Source organism: Cottoperca gobio, chromosome 11 (genome assembly GCF_900634415.1).
Source record: "Cottoperca gobio chromosome 11, fCotGob3.1, whole genome shotgun sequence".
Taxonomy (NCBI): Eukaryota; Metazoa; Chordata; class Actinopteri; order Perciformes; family Bovichtidae; genus Cottoperca; species Cottoperca gobio.
In genome coordinates this window covers 11,063,232-11,088,730 of record NC_041365.1, presented here as the reverse complement: position 1 = coordinate 11,088,730, position 25,499 = coordinate 11,063,232, and the positions used below count along the sequence as shown (strand labels likewise).

Below are 25,499 nucleotides of genomic sequence, written 5' to 3'. Positions count from 1 at the left end.
AAAGCCAGCGGCTTGCTCTCCTCCCCCAATGTCACCTTTCCTCCCTCCACTTTTTACTTTCTCCTCCTCTAACGCCTCCTCCTCCTCCTCCTCCTCCCTCACTCTCTCTCTCTCTCTCTGTTTGTCATTTTTCATCATCTCGCCATGTTTGCTAATCTCCGTCCTTTCTCTGCTCTCCGTCTCAATTCATCATCTCTACTTGGGTCTTGTGCTGAAGGTTACCGAGTCGCTGATGGAGAGAAGACGCGGAATAGACGATCATAAAGACTGACAGGGAGAGGGAGGGAGAGGGAGAGGAGAGAGAGAGAGAGAGAGAGAGAGAGAGAAAACCTCATCTTTCTCTCTCTCCTTCTGTATCCCTCTCTGTCCCCCTCCATCTGCTTCTTCCTGTCATTTCTGCCTCACCTCTCCCTCCCTCCTCCTCCTCCTGCTGATCCCTGCATACTGACAGCCGTCAATTTCAGACGGACGAACACACTTGTTGGAACCGGCATGTGACTGTCTGTTTGCGCCTAATGCGATGTGAAGCCTGTTAGAGTGACCCATGACCCACAGGGTTAACACATAACCCTGTGCTTTCTTTTTTGGCCATCTGAGCAGTGTGTGTTTAAAGTTTGTGCATGTTGAATACGGTCAGATCACCTTGCTCTGTCATGCTTCAGCACATATGCAATACACACACACACAGCTTAGTACATTAAAGTACCTTTACGCACATAAGATCACATTCAGAGCTCCTGTGTGCCTCGCTACACAGGGCGACTGCATTAGGCCCAGGAATCATGGCAAAGCGGCCGGCCGTCTCTATCTGAAATTCTAATCACCGCTCGCAGACATTACTATTCAGTCTGTGCTCCCGCTGGCTGCCTGCACAACGACTAAGCTTTGCACTAAAGTTTTGGTTAAACCGTGAAGGCCAAAGCTCATTTCATAACACCCACATTTGTATTACATATTGATAAACACAATCTGTGCGTTACTTTCTGCCCCCAATCTCCCCGTCTGCTCCCCTCCCTCCCCGTCGGTCTCGCTTCACCTTGGCCTCCACCGGTCCAACTTCAAAACAATGTTTTTTTCCCCGGCACATTCAGCAGATCCATCCCCCTTTGTCGCGACTTATTTATGCATTACACATCTTTTCTTAATAATCTCTCCTCTCATCTTTCAATTTTCCCTCCTTTGCCGCCCTCCGTCTCTGCATCCCTTTTCTTGTGCCTCGCTTAAAGCGTTTCACCTCTCCACTATCTCCATGCCTGGGTACACTTCCCCCGTTCGACTCGACTCTTATCTTCCCCTCTATATTCCTTCATCTGTTCTTTTCCTATCCTTCTTCTCTATCTTTCTACCCTGCTACCTCTCGCATTCTCCCTCCCTGTGCCCTCTATCTCCTCCCTCTCCGTCCTCCTGTCCCCCGACCACATCTCCCGCCGAGGCCCAGCCACACAGACCCAAGAAACAGACCTTGAAAAACAAGATAAAGTACATCAAAACTGCATTGGATTCAGTGCTGCATGGGCAGTGTATATTTTTTGGATACCATTTCACATTTTTACACTATCCCCGCCCTGCTCCACCCAGTCTGTCTGTGTTTCTCTGCCTCCGTCTGTTTTGCTCAGTCTCTCTTTCACTTCCCTTCCCTTTCAGACAGACATTGTCGCAGTCTTGACAGTGAAGCGAGTCTGCAGTGATTAACATTGATTAAAGTGGCTAACGAGTCTCCTTTTCATTCTGTTGGTGAGGGCTGTGTGTGTGTGTGTGTGTGTGTGTGTGTGTGTGTGTGTGTGTGTGTGTGTGTGTGTGTGTGTGTGTGTGTGTGTGTGTGTGTGTGTGTGTGTGTGTGTGTGTGTGTGTGTGTGTGTGTGTGTTTTCAGAACATGTCCATAAAGCTGTCACTCATCTGGGCTGGGTGTGGGAGGAAAGAAAAGCCCAGCTGTGAGTGCTTAGCAGTTGAGGTGTCTGTGTGTTTGATGGTATTGTACACAGGAAAATGTGTGTGTGTGTGTATATAGTATACAGCGCATATGAAACGCACTCACTAATTTAGCTGCGTGTTTAGTACAGACTCTCATCCTTTTGTTTTCCAGCCACATGGACCATTTACCCACAGATCCGCGCAGCACAACCGAACGCCCTGCAGCTTAGTTCAGCTTCTATCAAGTGACCAATCAAATCTGTCATATTACCTCGAGAACACATTGAGTGTGTCATGGTGTTTCATTATTTGAAAATATGCATGGATGTGTGAATATTAAACATTTCTGTTGATGTTTGGTTTGCGGCATTTGGTACAAAATAAAGACGGGTATTGTTAGATCAGCTGTTGGCCCGGGCTGGACAATATGGTTGAAATCAATATTGATATTTAAAGCGGCTCTTATCAATATTTTATATCATCAATGGATAAGTCACATAGTATAATGTCAAAGCACCGAGGGCTCAGTCATATTGACAAACCCACAGAGATGTGTCACCTGACTGCAGTTCCTCTGCTCTACAAATTATTTTAACATCGGTTTTGTTTTTTTAACAGCTTTAATGTTTCGTTCACTCTCGCCGCTCTTATTGTTTTCAGCTAAGCGGCTCTAACAAACCCGCTGTACACTTCCTTCCCAGCACCAAATGTAAAACAAAGTTAACCACAATCTGATGAACATAGTGAAACATTTAGCAGCTAAAGAAAGAGCCATATATTTCCCTCAGGAGTCGGTGGAGACCAAAACAGAGCGGATAAAGGTTGAGTACTGAATACACCAGGTGGCCAGAAACACAACATCAAATGATTGCCAAACTATCTCTGTGTCTGCTCAATGAGCCACTGTTTGCCAACACATTCACCACAACAATTTATAAAGAGGATGTTGATGGTGGTGAAAAAAATCCATTATTGCGGGTTTATGGATTTTAGCAATAAAATAAAATCCTAAGGTTCGATTATTACAGTCTTCATATGTGTAACATTACTCACTGACACATTTATTTTGTTGCTTGCTTGAATCGTAACAAAACAAAAACTCACACATTTGTAGAACAATCAGATGATACTATGAATGATAATATCGACTCTATTGTTGCCTGCATAAAAAGCAGACCAAATCTTCGGTGGATTAAACAAAAGCTGAGAATTTGCATGTGCTATAAGAGCAATGTGTGATTGAGCGTGTTGATTTAGTGTTGTATGGTACCTGAGCACAGTAGCTGGTGCAGTAACCCTCCTGGCTGAGGCGGTGTGGGCTGAGTGAGCCTTTGAGGCGCACAGATTCACATCCGACATGGCTGCCTGAGCCATAAGAACAACTCCATGAATTATGAAAGGGCACGAGCCCATCGCAGGGCTGCTCTGAGAGGGGAAGAGATGGAGGGAGTGATAACTGCACATTGTAGATGGATAGAAGGATAGTGTAGAGTGAAGCAAAGTGGAAATAAATGAAGGAGAGAAAGATGCACTGGCACAATAAGAGAGGGGGGATAAAGAGTGCATGTGTAGTGGAGTGAGAGGGTGTTTGTTTTGGAGTGAGGAAGGAAGTGTGTGTGCTTGTCTTTGTGTGAATCTTTGCTGTATGTCTGTATGTCAGTAAGATTGACGCTGCATTGTTCCCAAATCTAACCAGCTGCAGAGCTATGCCATTGGATTTAGGCTCATCACTGGGTCTACAAAGGCAACATTTTCACTCAGACATAACATACACCACACAGGCTTTGTTCCAGCCTCTTCAAACAGTTTTCACTGCGGAGGTGTGACAGCACGCCAGGCAGGGATCTGCTGCCCACCATTTCCAAGCCTCGGCAGGAAGGAGAGACTGAGACGGGGGATTGTTTTTACACCAATTATCTAATGTGTGATCTGTGGGCCTGGCTGCCTGTCATGCACAGCCTCTGGTTTATTCTGTCTTTTAATCTTTCTAGTAATCTTTTTGCCACTGCTGAGCCGGTGTCACAGCAGTGAACTCCAAGACAAGGCAATTCCATTAGGAGATGGCATGAGGCGGCATTCATTAATGGCCCCGGCCAGATGCTGCGGTGCATATCGAACAGAAGCAGGGGGGCGTTTGAATATGATTTGATTCCTCAGGATAATGTATTGTGCCTCATCACAAAGTTGTTCCAGAAAGGGGGTTTCCATAGGAGGCGTTGGGGCTATTGAGAGAGCAGGTGGATAGGTTTGAGTGTCATTGTGTGGTGTAACAACCTCCCTCCCATCCCTCATTCTGTTCCAGCTCTATCTCGTCGCGGCCTGCTCAGTTTTCAACACTCTCAACTGTCGACTCAAATCTTGTCTCAATCTATCAGAAGTGTTTAAACAGAAAACAGTAAAGACATGCAGTGTTTCCTCCTCCTGCACCTAGTCCTCCCAGTCTCTCTCTCTCTCCCTTCACTGTCTGCATGCATTACCAAACAGCAGCTGTGGTGTTAGAAATGGTCCTGAAGAAGTAAACATGCTGAGAGATGCCTCGCCCCTGCTCTTCCTATTCAGAACGCTCCCCTCTTTATCTCCTCTGTTACATAAGGGCCTATATGTACTGGCAACTTTCACAATTCATAGCTTTGAGAGACGGGGAGTGATGGAAGGGAGGGGAAAGATATAGCAGGAGGCGCAGAAAGTATAAAAGAAAACACAAAAGATGTAGGGGGGGGGGGGGGAAGTGAACAACAGAAGGAGAGGAGATGGAGAGGAGCGAGAAAACGTGGGTCAGTCAATTATTCAGAAGAGAAAGGTCTGACGTACCTTGGGAGCTGCGTTGAACATGCCTGCCTAACGTCACCTGCTAATGGGCCACAGATTGCTACCTGAGCAGACCCCCCCCCCCCCCCATCATCCCTGTCCCCCAGTAGCTCTTTCTCTCCTCCTATACAGGCTCTTATCAGTGCTCTCTGGTGGAACGTGTAAATAATTATTCCATGACCACTCTGCTGTGCGAGCTGGAGGGTTGTTTGCACAAAGAAAAGAGGATATATTTTAAAAAGGGCGATGGGTTATTTTAAGAAAATGGGTGAATTATTTATATAGGCCTGCCCAGAAGTGTTGTGTGCATGTGTGCTGCCGTGTGTTCAGTGTACTCGGGGATATCACAAGCTGGGAAATGACGTAATGTAAAAATGTGTTCATTTGATTAACACTCTGTGTAAGTTGATTGTATTTAGCCTCAGTCATCAGGGAGTGTGTTCATTTTGCTTTGACATTTCTTTTTATAGTTCTGAAAGTGCATGAGGGTGCGTGTTTGTGTGTGTTTGGTGGTCTTTAGAGGGGATGCGTACCTACATGAAGCCCTGCAGTTGCCATGGCTTGGAGATAAAAGACCAGATTATTCTACTTGGCATCCATTAAGTTGGTGCTGCCTGAATATCGTCCAGTCTAAATCTGACCCAGAACTACTTTCCTTCATCTTTCTTTCTTCTCTTCCACCTCTCCCTCTCTCCTGCCTTTGTTCTCTTTCCTCTCTTTCGTTCTGGCTGAGAGAGAGATGTGTGTGCCAGCCCAGAGTAAGGGCTTAAAGACTGAGGTTTCTTTTTCAAAGTGAACACCCTACTGTGGTTGACTTCCTGTGAGAGCAGCTGAGCCCCTCACACACTGAACTTCAAAGCTTGTATACTGCACTTTTTAAAGATAATGGCTGAGTTGTCTCGTGGCGCACAAGCATCTCTGTGGATTTACGTGGTTTATATTTTACTTTATGTTCACGTTCAGTTTTACCTGCACAGCAGTTGTTTAATTTGTCCACTTATTCTTTAGATCAATGAATACTAAGCTGATGTGTGTTTGTGAACCCTTTTTTAGTCTTTTTTTTTTTTACTTGTGTCCTCTGCTCTGTCAGTGTCCAGACAGAAATGGGCGAGATAAGCACTTTGTTTTTGGACATGGCCACGGCAGGCTAGCTGCCTGGCACCCTCGCTGAGGGCGTGTGCTGCGAAGAATTCATCTTGATGAGAGCTTCTTTTGTGTGTCACATCCCTTCTGCTATCTCACTTTCTGTCTCTTTGCCTGTCCGCTCTCTCTCTGTGTCTCTGTCTCGCTGTCTCTCTGTCTCTCTCTCTCACTCTCACTCTCTCTGTCTCTGTCTCTGTCTCTCTCACTCTGTCTGTCTCTGTCTCACTCTCTCTGTCTCTCCTCTCTCTCTCTCTCTCTCACTCTCTGTCTTTCTCATTCTCTCTGTCTCTCTCTCACTCTGTCTGTCTCTGTCTCACTCTCTCTGTCTCTCACTCTCTCTGTCTCTCTCTCTCACTCTCTGTCTTTCTCATTCTCTCTGTCTCTCTCTCACTCTCTGTCTCTCTATGTCTCTCTCACTCTCTCTCACTCTCTCTGCTCTCTCACTCTCTCTGTCTCTCACTCTTTCTGTCTCTCTCACTCTCTCTGTCTCTCTCACTCTTTCTGTCTCTCTCACTCTCTCTGTCTCTCTCTCTGCCTCTGTCTCTCTCACTCTCTCTGTCTCTCTCACTCTCTCTGTCTCTCTCTCTCTGTCACTCTCTGTCACTCTCACTCTCTCTGTCTCTCCCTCTCTCACTCTCTCTGTCTCTCCCTCTCTCACTCTCTCTCACTCTCTCTGTCTCTCTCTTTCTCTCTCTCTCACTCTCTCTGTCTCTCTCACTCTCTCTGTCTCTCTCATTCTCTCACCCTTTACATTTAACCGTCAGTACAACAGACAAAATATAAATGCGTGTGTTCTTCTCACAGGTAATATGTCCGGTCTGTGACAAAAGCGGCTTTAATTGCCACAACTGCGGTCAGAATCAATTCCCAGTAAAAAGATATTGATTGTTAATGTTTGTTGTACAACTTCAGTGTTATTTCAGCTAATCTAAGAATGTATTACAGCAGATTCATTAGAACATGTGGATTAATCCTTGATTAAGGTTGTGTAGGTTTTTCTTTCACTTTGTTTTGCTGGTTTTACACTATTTTATTGTCTAATTTGCACATGATTAATTGTGTTCTGAATATAGGCTCTAACTGTTTACCGCTCCATAATGCAGCAGGCACCATATGGGCAGGATGTATAATGAAGTAAAGTTACATAACAGATGTTAAGCTGAATAGCAAACAGAAATATACGTTCAGAATAGGGCTGTCGCGATATCAGATTTTCACTACACGATTTTTGTGACCAAAAGAATTCACGTTAATGTTGCGATATTTATAGAAAATGAACTGAAACTGAAAGAAAAAAATGATTTAAGAAGGGTTAGTGTGCGTATCAATAACATGATATCAATATTAAAACAATTTAATATCACAGTTATCGTCAATACGGGTACATCGCAAAATCCCGAGAACAAAGTGCATCAAATATGTTTTTTTTAATGATCAGTGTTTTTATTGATAAAATGCGTTCACTTTGGAAGATCGCTAGCAAAGTGATGAAAAACAAACAAGGTTGGCAAAAAAAGAGAAATCTCTCCATCCTGATGGCTTTAGGGAACCCCATCAAAAACCATGTCACATGTCAATTCCTCTTAAAATCAGATACACTTTATTTCATTTTATAAAAGACCTTCAAGGGACAGGTGTTAATAATAATTATAATAGGTGTCATAAACACTATGATACGTTGTTGTTTGGTGTGTACTGCGTCCTTACCCAAACCTATAAACACACTCGGTCATTTTCCACAGGCTTGTTATGGTCCATTATCCATGTATGGATGCAGGATCTCTGCGGTAGAACAGACTACGTAGGAGGAAGGAGAGTGGAGAATGAGTTGTGCTTTTCACGATCTACCGACATTATTCTGCAGAGCAGGATGAATAGTGAATGAGAGGCAGGAGGGGGATGTATGTGAGACAGTAAATGAGAAGTGAAGCTCGCACAGAGAGCAGATGTGGGCGCTCAAGCCTTTTAATAGTGAGGTACAATTAGAGCCTCACCTTGAGAGAGGTGGACCCTTGTTATCACGGCTTGTCGCAGGATATAATCGCACCACGGACTCAGCGGGATGGATGACTTTTGGAACACTGGTTGTCTGACATCCCCTCGTCATACCTCGGAAGATTTTCATTTCTCATTAGGACAAGAGGGGTTCTCATTATCTTTTTACCATTTCACCATTTTATTCTCTTTTGTGTGTGTGTGTGTAATCCATCCCGCATTGATAATTAAAATTTCTGCTTGAGCACATTTTTAGACATTACAGGGACTACAGCACTGATATTTTAGTCATTGAAAAATCCCAGTTGCATTAAACTAAACCATAGTCATTAAAATATGGAGTTTAATTGCTGGATTTGAGTGCTCACTAAAGCCGTATTGCTGCCAGTCGGAGTTGCCACACCAATGCAAAGCCCCAAGCACACGGGCCAACTACAGCCAGCAAAACATTCCCAAGTGGTCCTTGGAAACATTTCAGTGTAATAAAAAGGGGGAAAACATGCCTAGTGGCCTCTATTACACTTATTTTATGCAAAGAGTCTAGTTGGAGGAGAGCCACGGTTTAATATTCAACTGTGTCATCCATATTTCTGTTTGATATTTAAACTTCCTCTGTGGATGTCTAGAAAGTAAAGAGCAGCTTAAGCCACATAGATTAATCAATGGAATTTATGCCTGTTCATATTTCCTCTGAACGAGCTGCCAGCAACCCATAATGCTTTGCAAGTGATTTAATCAGAGGTTGGCGTCGTGGCAATGGTGTTATTATGTTGATCATGATCAGTTTTGTTTCCCTCACTGCAACAATTCAAATACGGATGCCCGTTGAGCCAACTAGCAAACACAAAGTGCCCTTTGAGTTGGGCCTGCTTCTTTGTCTATGTCTACAAAGTCTACTATGTTGAAACGTTGCATATGTATACAAGTTGTGAACATTTCAACCCGCTTCTTATTTCGTTTTAATTTGTTTTTGTGGCTTGAAAATGTAAAACTATCCAGTATGTCACAATGAAAATGACATATTTCAGCATGCATATCTAACAAATGTATGTTTGTGTATCACTTAGTCGTCAAACAATTAGTCGATAAAAGTGTGGGGATTTTATGTTGCTGTTTTGTATCAATGTTTATTGAATTTATCTGGTCGGACAAAGCAAGCAATTTGAAGACATGGCCCGTCAGAAATTCTCAGCTTTTGTAGACAAAGGGATTCATTAATTAATAATAAAATAACTGACAGATGAAGCCCTTCTCTCAGACATTTTGACATCATGTTCATCATCTTGTGATCCCTTTTGAGGGTCCCAAACCCCCCGACTGGGAACCTTGTGTGTATTCTGAGGCTCGAGTCCTGACTCTTTGCATCTTCTCCTCCACCAGCTTGGACTATACATCCTGCGGTGCTACAAGAAATTCTGTGTTCTTTAATATCTGACTCTGGCGCATGTCCCTCTCATAGGTGCATTTGCTTTAAACTTTCTAATACTTTACATTTCTGAACGGGTCCCTCAAGAGCCTTCTCACCCACTTTACTAAAGGCACGCCCGGAGCGAGGCTGGGGGAGACACCAAGCAGCTGAACCGCAGGGTGGATTCAGCAGAAAGTCCGTCCTTTTAACTAAAAGATCCGTTTCTTGGTACCTGTGTCGGCAGGAATCTGTTCTTTAGCGGAGGCTGCTCTGTGACCTCCCACTGAGACGGGAAAGCAAAGAGACTTCACTTATTGGGGATCAATAAAATATCACTTTAAAGCTGAAATCCATAACTTTCTGCATGTTCAAACTACAGCAGCAATTGAGCATTAAATTGTTCTCTTATGAAGTTGTTTCACCTCGTAGTTGTTGGCATGCTGTGTAAATGTCATGACCAGCTGACATCCACACAAATGTATTAATCGCTGAAGTTATTAATTAGTTTGAAAGTGTTGGCATTTATCAGTAGCTGAGTAGAGAGTGGAGCACACTGCTGGATATGATTACAATTGATATTCTTTTGTTTTTATATTAAAGATTGTGTGAGCCTCCGCCTGCTGTTAAAGGTAATTGCTGTCAAGGTCTCCTTGAACAAGACTTGTAATTTCTCCAGCAGAACTGTAAGCTGTACGTTGGTGAGGTAGCTGTACGGGATGGCTCTCAGGTGCAGGTGTCTGTAAATGTTAAAACCTTATTCCCTGAATTAGATAAAGGCCAGGAAAGAAATGTGGCAGAGCTTCTGGAATGAGTGAGGCAAAGGTGGAAGGTTGATACAGGAATGGGTAAATATGAAAAGATAATGTTCCTCAATTTCTCTGTGGACAGAGGTTTGTGGAGGAAGCTGGTGGATGACTCCCAGTGGTCTAATGGTAATAGAAGAGAGTTGCAGCGTTTGCCTCTTCCCGCAGTCTGGCTCAGCACTTGTTTCTCCCTCAATCCCCCATTTTGGATCGAAACATTGTAAACCGGGCCGTTAATTGCGGCGTTAACTCAATCAGTGACGACTCACAGGAGATATTGTGTGTGCGTGCGCTTGTATGCATGTCTGATGGTTGTCTGTGTCCTTTGTGCACATGTGTGCGTGCACAACTAATGAGTTTTGGTGCTGAGGTACAGAGAAAAACAGCAGAGCCCAGCTTGTTCCTGCCAGGGGACTCGATTGGAGGAGTCTTGTCGGTGGTAAACAGATGATTGGTGAACGGCTTTTAAGTTGCACCATTTCGCGCATCAGTAGTTTATCCCCCTGATGAGGCTGATGTTGATTACCCCAGAGAGCGTTTTTTAAGGTCATCAATGATGATGCCATGCTGACCTCATCTTTACTCAGAGGAGCTTCTACCACTCTGAAAAAGCACAGATAGACAGTGACGCTGTAGAAATACAAGATTTGACATAATTGTAAACGTTTTTCATGGCAGCCATCTCGGAAAGCAGTAGCGACAAAAAATGCAGACACCAAAAAAAAAAACACCTCCTGTTAATTAGACATAGATTACTTAATGTGGTGCAGCGAGTGTGATAGTCTGTGTACCGACAAGACCGTTTATGCAAAAGTCAATTCTTTAAATTGAATCATACTGACTCCTTCTCTTGACACAGGAAAGCTTTGTTCATAATTGCTTTGTAGATGTACAAGCACATAAAGCAAGTTGGAGGAAAAATCTTTGCAAGAAAATGGAAAATCTGGCCAATCAATTGAGGTTTTGAACAGTTATAAGCACAGGAAGTAATAAAAGCACTTTGCTTTACAACAATCATTTGGCTTTCAGGTGCCATTTATATTTTCCATTGTGCACCTATGATATTATTCCATAAAGGTGAGCCTCTTTAGTGGCTGAGAAGTGCATTTTCAAATGAAAATACTGGTGTAATTTTATTCTTTACAGTACCTATCGGCATTAATACCTGAAGAGTGGAAACCCACAAGTGTTTTTTTTCTTCCTCCACAGTCGGAAGCTATTATTGTCTTTTCTACTGCAAGGTTGGACTTTGTTTGTCAAAAGCAACAACTTGTCTCTTCCAGCTGTTTTTAATGGATTTTTGAAAACAGTTGGAGCCTCTGGTTTGGACCTGCAGCAGAATAAACAGCACTAACTTCAGACTGTGAAGAATACCTTGGTGAGTTAAGACTTTTCATATCCATTCATGTCAGTAGGAGGAAAAAACCAAATACAATTGCACTGGTATTATTTTCCTTGAAAGTCAGCAGCGCTCATGCTTCAGCTTTGATGCCATCTGGCAAAACTATTACACAGAACAATGACGGAGGACATGAATTCTTTTTATATTTAAACTCAAAGAAGCAAAACAAGAAATGATTGACACCACTCATATGGAAAATGAGGGAATATTCCCTCATAATGCCTCATTTCTGTCACTTACAAGTGATTCTTTATGGTGTTTGCTTGTTTTATTTTTTACTACAGGAATTATATATTTTCTGTTGCTGTAGTAGGAGATGCTCAGTTTCTGTCCACTGTGTGCTTTTAAGTATCTTTAGCTGTAGCGCTACCTCAACATTGTTATTTATTGATACCGGCAGTATCCTCCAAAGACTTCTTTTTAGCGCAGATGTGAAAGGTGCAGTGGTGCTATCTTTGTCTTCCTCGCTTGCCCTCTCCTCTCCTCTTTCGCTCTCTCTCCCTGCTATCTGCCTCCCTTGGCAGTCTTCACAACGAGTGCAGTCTTTACTAACTAGCTGCACACTCCCACTCATAGGAAAATGATGATGAGACAGCAAAACCAGCACAGAGGCAATGCACAGTGGAAAGAGAGTTGAGCTGCAGGAGAGGAGAGACGACGAGAGAATGAGAACCATCAGTCTTTTTTATGCACTTTTACCACATATATGTTCATCCCTGGGGAGCACTATGTCTCTGTCTAGGCCTCTGCCTCCCGTTCTGTGCCTTTCTCTTTGTTGTCATCATTCAGTGCATTTCCCCCCCCCCGTAAGTTATTAAATCTTCTCTCACCCCCTTCTTCTGTTTCTCCTCTCCTGTCCTCCTTCCATTCCTCTCAGCCCTGCAACCTTTCTGTCTTGTGCCACTAAGTGGACTGCTTATATAACAATGTACACCTAGAGGGACTCCTCTCACCCAGCCAGCCCGTTCTTCTCACTCCACCCTTTTGGTCTTTGTTTTGTTTGTTTTTTTCTCTTTTGCACCACCTTACCATCTCTTCTACCTCCAGAGTCATTTTGTCTTCCTTTTCTTCTTCAGCTTCTTCTGTCGCTGACTTCTGCTCCTCCTGCTGTGTAGCTATGTCTACTGAGGCTACGTGATAACCAAAACAGTAAACAGTGGCATGAACAGGAAAGCCTGTTCATCTAGGGCTGAAATGATTAGTTGTACAGCAGAATGCTAATCGGCAGCATTTTTGATAATTAATTACTGGTAATTTTATCAAGACAAAATGGTCAAAGTTCTTAAATGTGCTGTTCAAATGTGAGGATTTGCTTCTTTTTCAAATTGCATGTCACTGTGGATTGGACAAAACAAGCAATTTGAAGATGTCACCATTGGGTCTGGTAGATTTTAATGGTAATTCTTTATTATAACCTAACATTTTATAGACTAAACAATACAATCTATACATCAATCAATACATATATCAAAAAGATTGGTAAATAACTGGATTGGATACACCAAATAAGTTATTATTGTCAATTTCAGTGGCTTCTCATGTAAACATATGTCTTTCTCTCCAGCCAGTTATTCTTATAACAGGAACAAACTAGAACAAATTAGCTGCATTTTTCTGTACGTTCTCAGTAGCACCCAGCAGCGTTTTATACATAAATACTATTGAGAGCACACACACACACACACACACACACACACACACACACACACACACACACACACACACACACACACACACACACACACACACACACACACACACATACACACACACACACACACTTGCTTTCTTGCATTCAGCTCCTCTCACCTGTTTACCTGTTTCTCAATGACTGCATCACTCTGACTTTGTTCATGCCACGCACATCCAGGATTGTCCTCCTGGCATGTTTTCATATTCAACACACTCTCTTTCTCCCACTTTCATCTTAGGTCTATCTGCTTTCCATTCTCTCTCTATCCCACACCCCCATTGTACCGCTTTATCTATCTCTGCCCCTCCGCTCTGCCCCCCCAATCTCAAACTTCCTCCCCTCCTCCACCACCCCCCCTCTCTAAATATAGTCCCTTTGAAGCATAGCTGTGTTGTCTCTTCCCGCAACACTGCAAGACAAAAGTCTGTCATCTCACATCTGAGCAGCGGGGATAGAAAGCACAGATAAGATTGATGGCCCAAAAAGAACACTGGTTAAGAGAATTGATATTTGTGTGTGTGTGTGTGTGTGTGTGTGTGTGTGTGTGTGTGTGTGTGTGTGTGTGTGTGAGAATGAAGAGAAGGGGTGGGTTTGAGAAGGATGGGTAGAGGAGAAGATCCCAAAAACAGTTGTAACAGCAAAAAAAAGGAAAGAGAGGGAGAGAGGTGTTATGACATTTCTGATCCACTTTTTGTAATTGAATAATAATCTCTCTGGGGGCCTGACCTAGTAACGTATGCACATGTGCGCATGTTTTTTTGAGCAGCGTGTGTGTGTGGGCACAATGCATACGCAGTGAGTGGTGGTGTGTGTTTAAGTGTGTGTTTCTTTATATATGTGTAACAGAAAATGTGTAAGAAACATAAAACAACCAGGGGAGTGAAAGAATGAGTGCAGAGGAGAAAGAAGGAGGTTTGCTCTTTAAACACAAGACAGCACAATACCTCCACCTCGTGGTGTAACTGGGTCATTACAGCTTTAGTTGATGCATATTACGCATCACTGCAGCAAAGGTAAATTCCCATCTCATCAGCTCACCTGCAGGAGCCCTTCTAATGACTTCTACTTCGTCTAATTACAGATTGTGTAATTTACATAATAAGTATACTTAGTATTATAAACAGCGAAGATGCCACAGCGTGGCAGCTGAATAAGGAATCATTTCACATCATCGTCTGAGTTGTTCAGAGTCTTGAATCAGCTAAAGGGTTACTGTACTGTACTGTACCGCCATGTACGTCACACACACACACACACACACACATCCTCAACCTTAGAGTGGCCTTCCTTACCTGCTAACAGCCTACTCGTCCATCAGCAGCGGATGCCAGGGGACCTTGGGCCATCATATGTACCGTGTGCAGGCTGGTTCCCCTGCGGCCAGAGCATACATCGCCACTGACAGGATCTCCTTTCGCCTCAATGACCTGGCCAGTAGCTAGCTCGGGGAAAGGCAGGAGTGCAGATTATCATTCTCAGCACCGCCCTCAGCACTCGCCACGAGGCATTTAGTGAGGAAATGTGTGTTTTTATATGCAAAGGGAGAGAAAGGTGTAATAGCTTATCTCTTGAAGAGAAGAGGGCTTTAATATGCGCTCAGGGGAAACGTTTATCGCTCTCTGGCCTCTTTGTATTGCTTTTTACGTTGACTATTTGCTGCTTTTCTCTGTTTTATGTCATTGTAAATAAATGTCTTGAGTTTTGTTTGAAGGGGCCACACTTGAAAGCCTTTTTCATTATTTTCTTATATTTTATGGAATGAAGAATCAACTGATTAAAGATAATTGAGAGGTTAAGGGAACTTGTATATCCATCCTTTCAATGTGAAGCTATAGTCAGGAGAGGGTTAGTTCAGCATTAAGACTGGAAACAGCTGGTGGGGCTCTGTTCAAACAATCTGCTTAGAACACCTCTAAAGCCTCATTTACATGTTATATCTTGTTTGTTTGTAAAGTGTAAGAAATGACAAGTTGCAGTTTTATGGGGTGTTATGTTCGGGACTATTTCTTGGCTGGGAGAAATGTTTTTCTGGTGGTCTGGTTGCCTGGCAACCTCACGCTGGCTACAAGGCTCCAAATGTCAAACTATTCCTTCAACAAATCGTGAAAACAATTGCAGCCCGAGTGACTTTTAAAATTCCACTTCTCTCTCTTTCTTCTTCTACCTTTCTGTATTGTAGGCTGCGGAGGGAGGGCTTCACGGTGCAGGTCAGCGTCAATGACTACCTGGACATCTACTGCCCGCACTATAACACCAGCCAGCGCGGGACGTTAGAGCGTACCGTGGCCGAGCAGTACATCCTCTACATGGTCAGCTACCGCGGCTACCGCACCTGTGACCCCCAGCTGGGCTTCAAGCGCTGGGAATGCAACCGGCCCCACGCGCCTCACGCTCCCATCAAGTTCTCTGAGAAGTTCCAGCGCTACAGCGCCTTCTCGCTGGGCTACGAGTTCAACGTGGGCCAGGAGTACTACTATATCTGTGAGTCAGGCCTGTAGGCGCCGGTTTATTGTGATGGATGTATAAAACCAAAGAGTGCTGAACATCCAATATTGTAATATCTTGTCCTCAGCTGCTGTCACCCACATGTACTGATGGCATGTGGGTGTTGCTAATAAATTCTGGTAGTTCAGCTGAGGACAACACTGTTTCTCAGCTGCAGCTGCAGTTTGCACAGCTTGAGGGTGGTGTGGCCTGCAGAGGGCACAAGGTTGACATGTATGTGTTTGCTCTCTGTTTTAGCCACGCCCACCCACCACCACGGCCACAGCTGCCTGAGACTGAGGGTCTACGTCTGCTGCTCCACCGGTGAGACCCAACAACCCCGTCTTACCTCCACAGGTCTCTCCCACTCATATCATAACATTTTCTCTCCTCCTGTGTCAGTTTATCTCCACTTTTCTCTCCCCTCCTATCTCTTTGTATCTCCCAAACACACAGAGAAACAGAGACAAAGAGGCAGAGAGAAACAGACAGAGAGACAGAAAAAATAAGATCTCACAGTCTGCTCTTCTGCCGCACGCTGTCTTGGCGAGGTTTTGATGACGCCGTCTTTTCCCTCGAAGCAGTGCTTTGAGAGTGATGGCTTAATGTTATTCTCTGTCTCAGTGCTATTACAGTAATGCTATATCTCTCTCTGTGAATGACACGCTCTCGTGAAGCCACACAAAAGATGTAAAAGGAAAAAAAAATGATTCCGCTGCAAGATTCAGCTCTCTCTGTCACTACCTATCTCTCTCTTTCTCAGCTCTCCTGACCATCTTGCACCCTCCCTCTACCCGACTGTCTATCTCTTCTTCTCTCTTTCTGGCTCTCTGATGCCTGCTACCCTGTATAGTGAGTGTTATTTTTACCCTAGTAGCCTGCTTTCTCCCCTGCAGGCCTTTGATCAGAGAGACCAGTGCTGAAAGCCTCCCCCTCTCCTCTAACCTTGTCAGCACTAATACATCCCACACTCAGGCCAGTGTCAGCCCCTGTGTACACATCACCTTAACACCCCCCCCTCCCTCCATCCCAGTGTCACGGCTAATCTATTGATGCGTCTACCACGCCTCCATTTGCTTCTGTGTGTGTGTGTTTGTGTGCATCGCTGCGTGTGTTCGAGGTGTAGGAGTTTGTGCATGTGTTTGTGTGTGTGTGTGTGTGTGTGTGTGTGTCTGCACACAGTAGTTTTGCGGGCTGTAAATCTTTTTAATGTGTTTGTGTGTGCATGAATGGCTATGTGTGCATTGATGCATTTTGTCGGTTTACAATCCACAACCTTTACTCAGTAAGGTCATTTTAACAGCTTGTTATCAAAAAGCTGTTGATTTCAGCTGCCTGCAGACCCTTTTCATTTTCTCTGCGTGTCTCCCACCCTAACCCTGACACGACTTTTTAAACAAGAAAGAGATGTGAATATTCATGACATATGCTTTACATCTGCGGAAGAGCTGCAACTTGATTGCTACCAGCTTCATTGTAAATTCCCTGTAAATGCTATTTCATCCTTCTTACTCTCAAAGAACCAGAAAATACCTCATCAAACCCACCCATCATTCATTCATGGATAATTTGGCAATGCAGACCGAATGTATTTCTATGTTTAGACGGGCAGCAAATGCTAAAATGATTTCTGTCCACCGGTTCCAAATGCTTTTATTCTTCAGATAGAAGTCTGGATTCTTTATGCTTTCACAGCGGCAGGGGCACACCAACGGCTCCACGCTCTGCTCTATCTGTATGCAATTTAGTGGTGCCTAAAATGTACATTTTACCCAGTCTTGTCATTTTAATGAGGTGTTTTCTCTCCCTGTCTCTCGGACGTTATTTCTCCCACTTCTTTCTTTTTTCTCTGACTTTGTGTGTATTTGTGGTGTGTTTCTCAGTTTCCCAGGCAGATGATGACTCCAGTCAGACCTCTCCCGACTACACAGTCAGGCCAAACATCAAAATACACAACATTGGTGAGTGACTGAGCTGCTGAAAATGAACAGCAGCCAATTGCCAGATGCTGGTCAATATTCGGCTGAGGCTGCAAAGCTCGATTTGTGTCCCAATCATTGTGGAAAGGCAACATTTTTTAGTTTTTTTTTGTTATTCTACGGTTGGCAAAAGAAAATCCAAAGGTCATGACTGGTTGATGAGTAAACTTTTTATTTTCTGCTCTAGAGAAACACCATGAACAATGCAACTTGGCAGTAGTGACCTTCACTTTCTTTGTTATATACATAATGTATTTACGGGCATCTGTGTAAAAACACTAACACGTAAACAAATGAACCCACTCAACCCAACAGTAGGCCCATGATCTATTGTGCAACATTAAAGGGTAATTCACGTTTATAACTTATTTTCAGAGTTTTGGCCATCAGTTTGATCAGTTATGGTAACTTAATAAATGGTAACATGGAAGCACCAAGCCAATACATTAAAACTACTGACCCGATACTGACCCTATTATACCGTTCATTTGTCAGTGTCATAATAAAATACAGCATTTTCGTTGTTACATTTACTCAAGTACTGTACTTTCTATTTCTATTTCCTGCTACTTCTTACTCTACTAATTTGAAGATTAAAATTCAGATTAATAATAATAACCAATAATGAAACATGATCAAATTATATATTTATTAGATTTTGTAATATAACATTTTATTAAACCTTTTCACAAGCTATAATTCAATAATATGATATATATTATTCTGAAATGGCCGGTTGTGCAGAATGAGTAGACTACCTTAAGTACATTTTGATGCCAATACTTTTGTACATTTACTTACTACTTTCACTTAAGTAAAAGATGTGAGTACTTCGATCACCACTGTCCTCATGTTGCCTTGCATAAAAATTAGTTTTGATGAGTTGCACACAGTGAGATACGCAGATTACAAATTTGGTGAAGAAGAAGAAGGGGAAGAGTTTTTGATTGTTTTGACAATATAGCAGTTGCACTTAATGAAGTTACCAGAATGGGTCATCTTAAGCCAGACACACACACATACACACACAGGTAAAACCTCCACAACTAAACCCTCCACAAGGTCAGCTGAGCTCTTGTAAGGAATGAAAGGTCCATGTTTGCTTAAAGAGAAAACATGTCAGGGAGCAAGTCAATTGTGCAGCTGAGTGGTTACATAAACCCTCTAGTTTTCTTTCTCACAAAAGCCTCTTGCCGGGAATCATTTAGTATGCTTGTGTCTGGGAGCTGTGGGCAGTCTGTGACGAGGGCTAAGAGAGTGTGACCTGCTTGAGATGGAAACCGAGACCGGCAGAGACGGAGCGAAGAGAGCTCTTGAGCCATCAGCAACGAGTAACTTCAGAGAGAGAGGGAGAGTGTGAAAGAGGGCGGAAAAGGGAGAAGGAGAAGGAGAAGGAGGAGAGAGTCACACATGGAGGGAGGCAGGGGGGGGGGGGCAGGCAGAAAGAGGGAGAGACACAGTAAGGCAGAGAAAGTCAGAGAGATAAAAGACAGGAAGAATGCAGTGAAAGAGAAATGCAGCAGGAGAAAGAGGGACAGATACGGCAGAGAGAGAGAGGGAGAAACCGGCAGGAAACAAAAAAGATAAAACCAGAGTGGGGGCCGATAAAGGGGGGTGCGGAGAGAAGGGGCAGGAAGAAAGAAAAGCTCAGTGGTGGGCGAATTGCTCAGCAGTAACTCAGGCTGGAGCTTACGTAGAATTTAATATAAAAAAAAAACTCACTGGCAGAGAATCATACAAAATCATAGCCTCTAGCATTGTGATGCATTTTGTTGAATACATTTGGAGGAATAACAAAATCAGGACACAGATTTATGAACACACACACACGTACATACTTATAAACAACTCGTAGCCCTGATGGCCCTGCTGACCGCTGGACACCCACTCTCTGACTCACCCTTAAGGACCAGACCAGCCCACAGACAGGCTTAGCATCAACACATCCCTCATTCTCTCTCCACGTATGTTTGGACTTGCCGACATCCTCGTTATTATTAGCTTTGCTTCTACGTCACGTCGCCCTTATTTAACAGGGTTTTCTTAGGACAATTCTGGTCTATTACAACTTCTTGTTTTTCTGGTTTCATCATTTATCAAGTCTGATAAGTTAGTTGCTCAAATCTGGAAACATGTCCTCCTATATTGAGTGTTTTCAGCAGTAGAGAGCTAAAGGCTGCACTATAAATAAGAAAATGCAACAGATCATTTTAAGATGCATCAACTGGCACCGGCACTGTTGATTCATCTGTTCTGAGTGGCTTGGTATGTACAAGTTGTGATGCACCAAGCAAACCGAGGGGGCTTCAGTGACCAGAAGAATTAAAACACTGGTTCAGAAACATGTTGGACCTCCATTGGTGCTGATGGACATGCAGCCTCCTCGCCTTCTCTGAGTTCTAACCAATCAGTAGTAAGTGATTCAATTGACACGAAAGCTACGATAGCAGTTGCTAGGAGGAATTAGTTTCAGGCTTTTTTAAGACGATCTGAGGAATTTTCATATTCTAGAGTTGTTCATTCTGTTTGTGGTCTTACAAGCACTTACAGCAACATCGATCTCATACACGCTTGTTGCTGTTTTTCTGTTGCTCTATTCAGCTATGAAGAAAGATGGCATTAAGGCAGTTGAAGCTTTCGCTATTACACCTCCTCTCCCGACCTGTAGAGCTGTAACCATACAAGATGGGTCCATCGCCTCATGTCGTTTACGCATCACTGCGAGTCTACCATCGTTGTGGCGTAGTTGGCGCGAGGATTTATCAGACCAGACAACCTTCTTCCGCTCATCAACAGTGTAGAGCTGATGTTTCTTAGCTCACTGTAAATGCCTTTGGCGGTGGACAGGAGAGCTACCCCGTCAGTGTGCTCGTAATACAGACGAGACTGCACCACAATGTGCGCTCTGAAATTGATTTCTGTATCCCACAATTGTACTGTGATGTTAGGTGTCATACAGGGGACCTTTTGATAACTTGTTATGGCCCGAGGCGCCCAACGTCCCTCACATTCATCTTCCAAGGGCGGCCTCCCTAAATAGCCAGGGTTTTTGAAGAGGTGCATATTGTGCATCTTTGTGATTGTCAAAGCTCCTGGCACCCACAAATAAAGTCTGTAACATCACACGAAATGAATCACTTCAGGAGTGTAGATGTGGCTGCATGGACTTGTTTGTATAAAGGTAAGGGAGAGCTCACTTGTTGAGCAGGGACAGGGTGTCTCCTCTAGCCACGGAGTGTACATTTTATTTCTGGAACCTCTCTGATGAAACCTTTTTGGAGAGACAAACCGGACGGACACTGCGACCTGTGAGGCCCACCCTGAGGCAATGCTGCTTTATATTCTCCCTCCTGCCTTGACTGACTGTTTTCTATTTGAGTTCATCCCAGTGCACTGTGGGGTGAATGTTAGTGTTGTGTGTGTCATCGCCACAGACAGATGCGTCGTGTTCCTTAAGAACACAAGGACGTGGGCAAGAGTCGCACACAACAAGGACAAACCTGAGCGGTTGGATGGTTTCCTCTCAGACAGACAAAGCGACAACAAAATTCCGTACATTCATCAAACATCAGCTGTCATGTGCTTGTTGTCCCTGTCTGTTACCACATCCCTTGTTTTAAGTTGTAGCCATTTACTCTCTCCATTACATTTAGCAAACTCCAGCCAAGGCTTTAACGTCACAGTGAAACAGCATTTTGATGTTTGAATGCCAGTTTGAATTTGATGGATGCCGGCTGGAACTTGTACACACTGGGAAATTATGATGACAACGTAAAAGTAATGGGATTTTGATAGACAAACGCAAGATTTCTGTCCATTTCTGGGCACAATTTGTCAAAAGATATATGCTTTCTTGTATCAAAACAAGTATTTTTCATCTTTCCATTGTGATTTTAGGCTGTTAAACCCAAACAATTTCCTAATGATACAATATAACATCAGTATGACACACTCTTCCATCAACCCCCCCTTCACCTACATCGCTCTTTTATGTCTGATGTGGGCTAATGTGACTGACGTCAGGAAGACATTGCAGCTTTCTTCTGTACTTAGCTGGATTACGTTATAGAAAGAAATAGGTTTTCTAACATCTCAATGGAGCCAGCTCAGGCTGTTCTTATAGTTGTGTAAGATACAGAGCTGTTTGGTTCCTTTTGCTTTATTTTATAACCCTCTAGATATAATGTGAAACATTATGTTGAGACCGAGCATAATGACTCAGTGTAATCTACTTTTTACTGAATACTACAAAATGTGTTCTCCCAGATCTTTCTTCGTCTTTTGCCTCCGGCTAATGTTTGGTTGTGTCTAATCAATGGCAAGGCCATAGTGATTTGGTTTGATTGAAATCCCTCTAGGATAAAAACATCATTAGTGTGAAAAGAGGAATACATGAAAAAAACAGATCAGAAACAAAAGTGTTTTTAATTTCTCATCCCACAGGAGAAAATGGCCATATGTACTGTAGCAGTGCTGATGATAATTGGTGGTTTGTTAATTGCATCATGTCTTTTTCTCTGCATATGTTAAAGCACAATTTGCATGCATCACACATTGCCTTTTAGATTGATAAATTAATAATGTGGTAATGGTTCGTTTCCTTCTGACACACACACACACAACACACACACACACATACACACTGCATCTCGCTCGCTCTTTTCACTTTCTTCTTTTTTCTGTCTGTGACTTTCTCTCCAGATGAATTTAACCCTGAAGTTCCCAAACTGGAGAAAAGCGTCAGTGGCAGCAGCCCATCACGTGACCGCCTTCTTCTCACCGTGGCGATGCTGCTCCTGTCTGCCGTCCTTTTGTCCTAGCGACTTGTCACCATGAGTGACACTTGATGCATAGCTGGGACCGCCTTGTCCAAAGGGCTTTGTATCCACCGAGTTGTTGTTGTTGTGATCGTTGGCAGGAACACAGAAGAGGATAAAGCAGAGGTGCAACAGAACCACAATCAAAAGGACACAGAAAGAAAAAATCCTTGAACTTAACTTCACTAGACTTTTAAAAAGGAGAGGCCTTTTTGCTGTCATATTTACACCAGTGTAGTTTGACACTCCATGTGTTGTTGGACATTATTGTCATATGAATACCGCAGCATTTCATGTAGGTGTGTTTGCCACAACATGGAGACCACAGTATTAAGCATCAGACTTCTGTGCTGCTGTCAGGCGTGTCAGGCGTGTCAGCCAACAGGCGAGTGAGAAAGTGGACTTGTAATGAGTTGGATGTAGACTACACACTCTTATTGTAGCATGGATATAAAAAAAAAATCACCTGAGGAATTTAAGCTGCACTGGCTTTTTGTTTTGTAACTGTAAGCTTTGAAGAGGGTTGCAAACGCGGACTTTGCAGTGGATGTTTAGGCCTTGGACCACGGACAAAGTATGGTGATGGATAAAACTCAACTTAGATCTGGTAAAAAAATAAATAAAAAGCAAACTGGTCTCTGGAACTGTACTGATGTTACCTGGTCTATATAGGGTATTTATATAGTCAGTGATGAGTTCTGCTGCCATTATCCTGGACATTGAAGAATGTTTTCACACTGGTGTGAGGGAGCTTCTGGTAATAACAGCCCAAAGTGTCTCTTAAGAAATGGAAATACTTTGAAAGGATATCAACAGGCCTTTCAAGAATCCATTTTCCCCTGACATCAAAAATACCCCTGGCTTTGTGATTGGTACAGATGCAAAGCCTGCGTTTCTTAGGAGATAGCGAGTGCCCCCTTAGAACTAGTCTTTTGTCTGTATTTCCTGCCTTCACACTGTAACAACCCTAGAAAAATACAGACACTGGACTAGTAATTTGACGGCACTTAGACGTGGTAGATGTGTGTTTTGTTCCGATGCATTGACCTTCAGCACTTCGCTTAGATTTTCCGGATGTCAAACCTTTCTCCTCGCAGCAATCAGCATGAGTCATTCAGAATACCACTAATTTACAATTCTTAAAAACCTCTCTCCGCAGCAAGTTCCCTTTTAATCCCAGACAGCCCCATCTATTCCTTTTCCACTTCAGAGGTTCCCAGCCAATCAGTGCTGATGGCCATTACAGCAGTCACAGTCACCATGGAGACGACCCCATACAGTCGCCAGAGTGCGACAGGTGCCTGAGGAGAAATGGTGCTTTGAGTCTCAAAGTAACGCTGCCGCCATTTTGTTAGGAGCAAAAAAAACAAAACACGTGTGAATGTGCAAATAAAGAGAAGTTCACTTTTTTTATATTGTTATACAGGACAACGTAGGCTGGCATTAATCAGATTACAATGTTTTTTTTATTTATTTACTTTTCAAATGTATTTATTTTGAAATTAAAGTATATTATTTATCTACCTAATTTATTAATGTGCATTTGTAGGCCTTTGCTCAATAAGCTCTTGTGCCATTTTTTATTCTTTTTTTTAAACAGTGGAATTTTTACTGCAGCATTTTGCTTGTGTAGATAAATAGGCAGATGTAATTCAGCCTGACAAAAAGAGAGGGTTATTGGTTATGACTAATCAGTAGGGATGTACACTCAGTAACCTTACTCTCATGTAACAGATACTGCTAAACAGATTATGTTGAAGCTGAAGCGCATGTCATAAACCAACTGATGCACAGACAGAGTTGATGGAAGGGCAGCATTCCTCAAGTGCTGCACTTGCGAAAAGGAAGGAGTCTGCATTGTAATGTATATTTATAATACAAACCGGTTATGGAGTGTGTGTGTGTGTGTGTGTGTGTGTGTGTGTGTGTGTGTGTGTGTGTGTGTGTGTGTGTGTGTGTGGGAGAGAGAGCGAGGAAGAGAAAAAACGTATGTGTGCACATTTGTGTGCGTATGTATGTAGAATGTGTTTGTCCGCGCTTTTCGAGTATGTTGCATTTAGGAATTTCGTACCCGTTAAGGAGTTGTTTGTAGGATCTGAATATGCAAGTGAGTATGAGAGAATGTGCTCTTCTGTAATGTTAGTTTACGTTACGGGGTTTGGGAAGCGGGGCGAAAAGCATTTACCGGTGTTGAAGACAACCACAAGAAATGTCTTTACCTTTGACAAGAATGAAAAAAAAACCAACAACTGTAAAGTGATCCAAGAATGATTAAAACAATGCCAATTAAAATCTTTTTGCAAATTTACTCTTGTGTGTTTATTTCAGTGTGTAACAAACTGACTGCACCGTTTCTTTGCACAGAAATGACTCGCAGCCTTCTCTTTCACCCCTGTCTGCCCTTTCTTTATCTTAACAGGGACTCCTTCACCTTCACTTACTCTGCACTCACTTCTGTTTGTTTTTCTTAAGCACTATGCCTAAAAGAAATGCACTCCCTCTTTCTCTCACACTCCACTTTTAGATAAGTTGGTTGTGAGCAGACATGTAAGCATTCAGCACTCTTTCCTTGCATATACTCTTGGTGTAAAACTATCACCTTTTCTCACATGGCCCATCCTCACAGCACCTCGCTTCGGTTTCCCAAACACTTCTTCTGCCATAAAACATAATGACAGCATGGGGGGGGAAAGTCACGGCTCCACATCTCCCACTCTATCCATCTCTCTCTCTCAAAAAAAAACAAAGAAGAAAAAAAAAACACCTGCAAGCCATTCATGTCTCCCCAAATCTGTCTCCCCACGTCGCTCTCGTTTCCCTTTGCCCGTCAGCTTCTTTCTAATCTTTTTACGCAGAACAGAAAGAAGCTGACAATGGGGAGGGACACGTGTCTCAGATGCACTAATGTCCATGTCAAAAGGGACAGAGGGGGCAGATAAGATTTTGTCTTTGCTGTTACACATCAGGCCTGATATCACATTAGAGAGAGAGAGAAGTAGAGCAGATTCTGCTGTCGGCTCTCAACGTCTCACTTCCAGACCTGGGTCAAAGTGTG

The 25,499-nt window shown here is 43.2% G+C and overlaps 1 protein-coding gene across 2 annotated transcripts in view; it reads left to right on the top strand.

Moving 5' to 3' along the window:
- efna3a (ephrin-A3a) overlaps window positions 1-24,752 on the top strand; it is a 55,037-nt gene extending 30,285 nt beyond the window's left edge. The window contains exons 2-5 of one of the 2 annotated variants that reach the window (XM_029443622.1): window positions 15,344-15,645; window positions 15,907-15,972; window positions 17,532-17,609; window positions 22,329-24,752. In XM_029443622.1, the coding sequence (XP_029299482.1) occupies window positions 15,344-15,645; window positions 15,907-15,972; window positions 17,532-17,609; window positions 22,329-22,447 (565 nt within the window). In that variant the 3' untranslated portion in view covers window positions 22,448-24,752. Of the gene's footprint in view, window positions 1-15,343; window positions 15,646-15,906; window positions 16,006-17,531; window positions 17,610-22,328 lie in introns of both variants that reach the window. The other variant, XM_029443621.1, reaches the window with a different exon arrangement.
- Window positions 24,753-25,499: the final 747 nt, after the last annotated feature.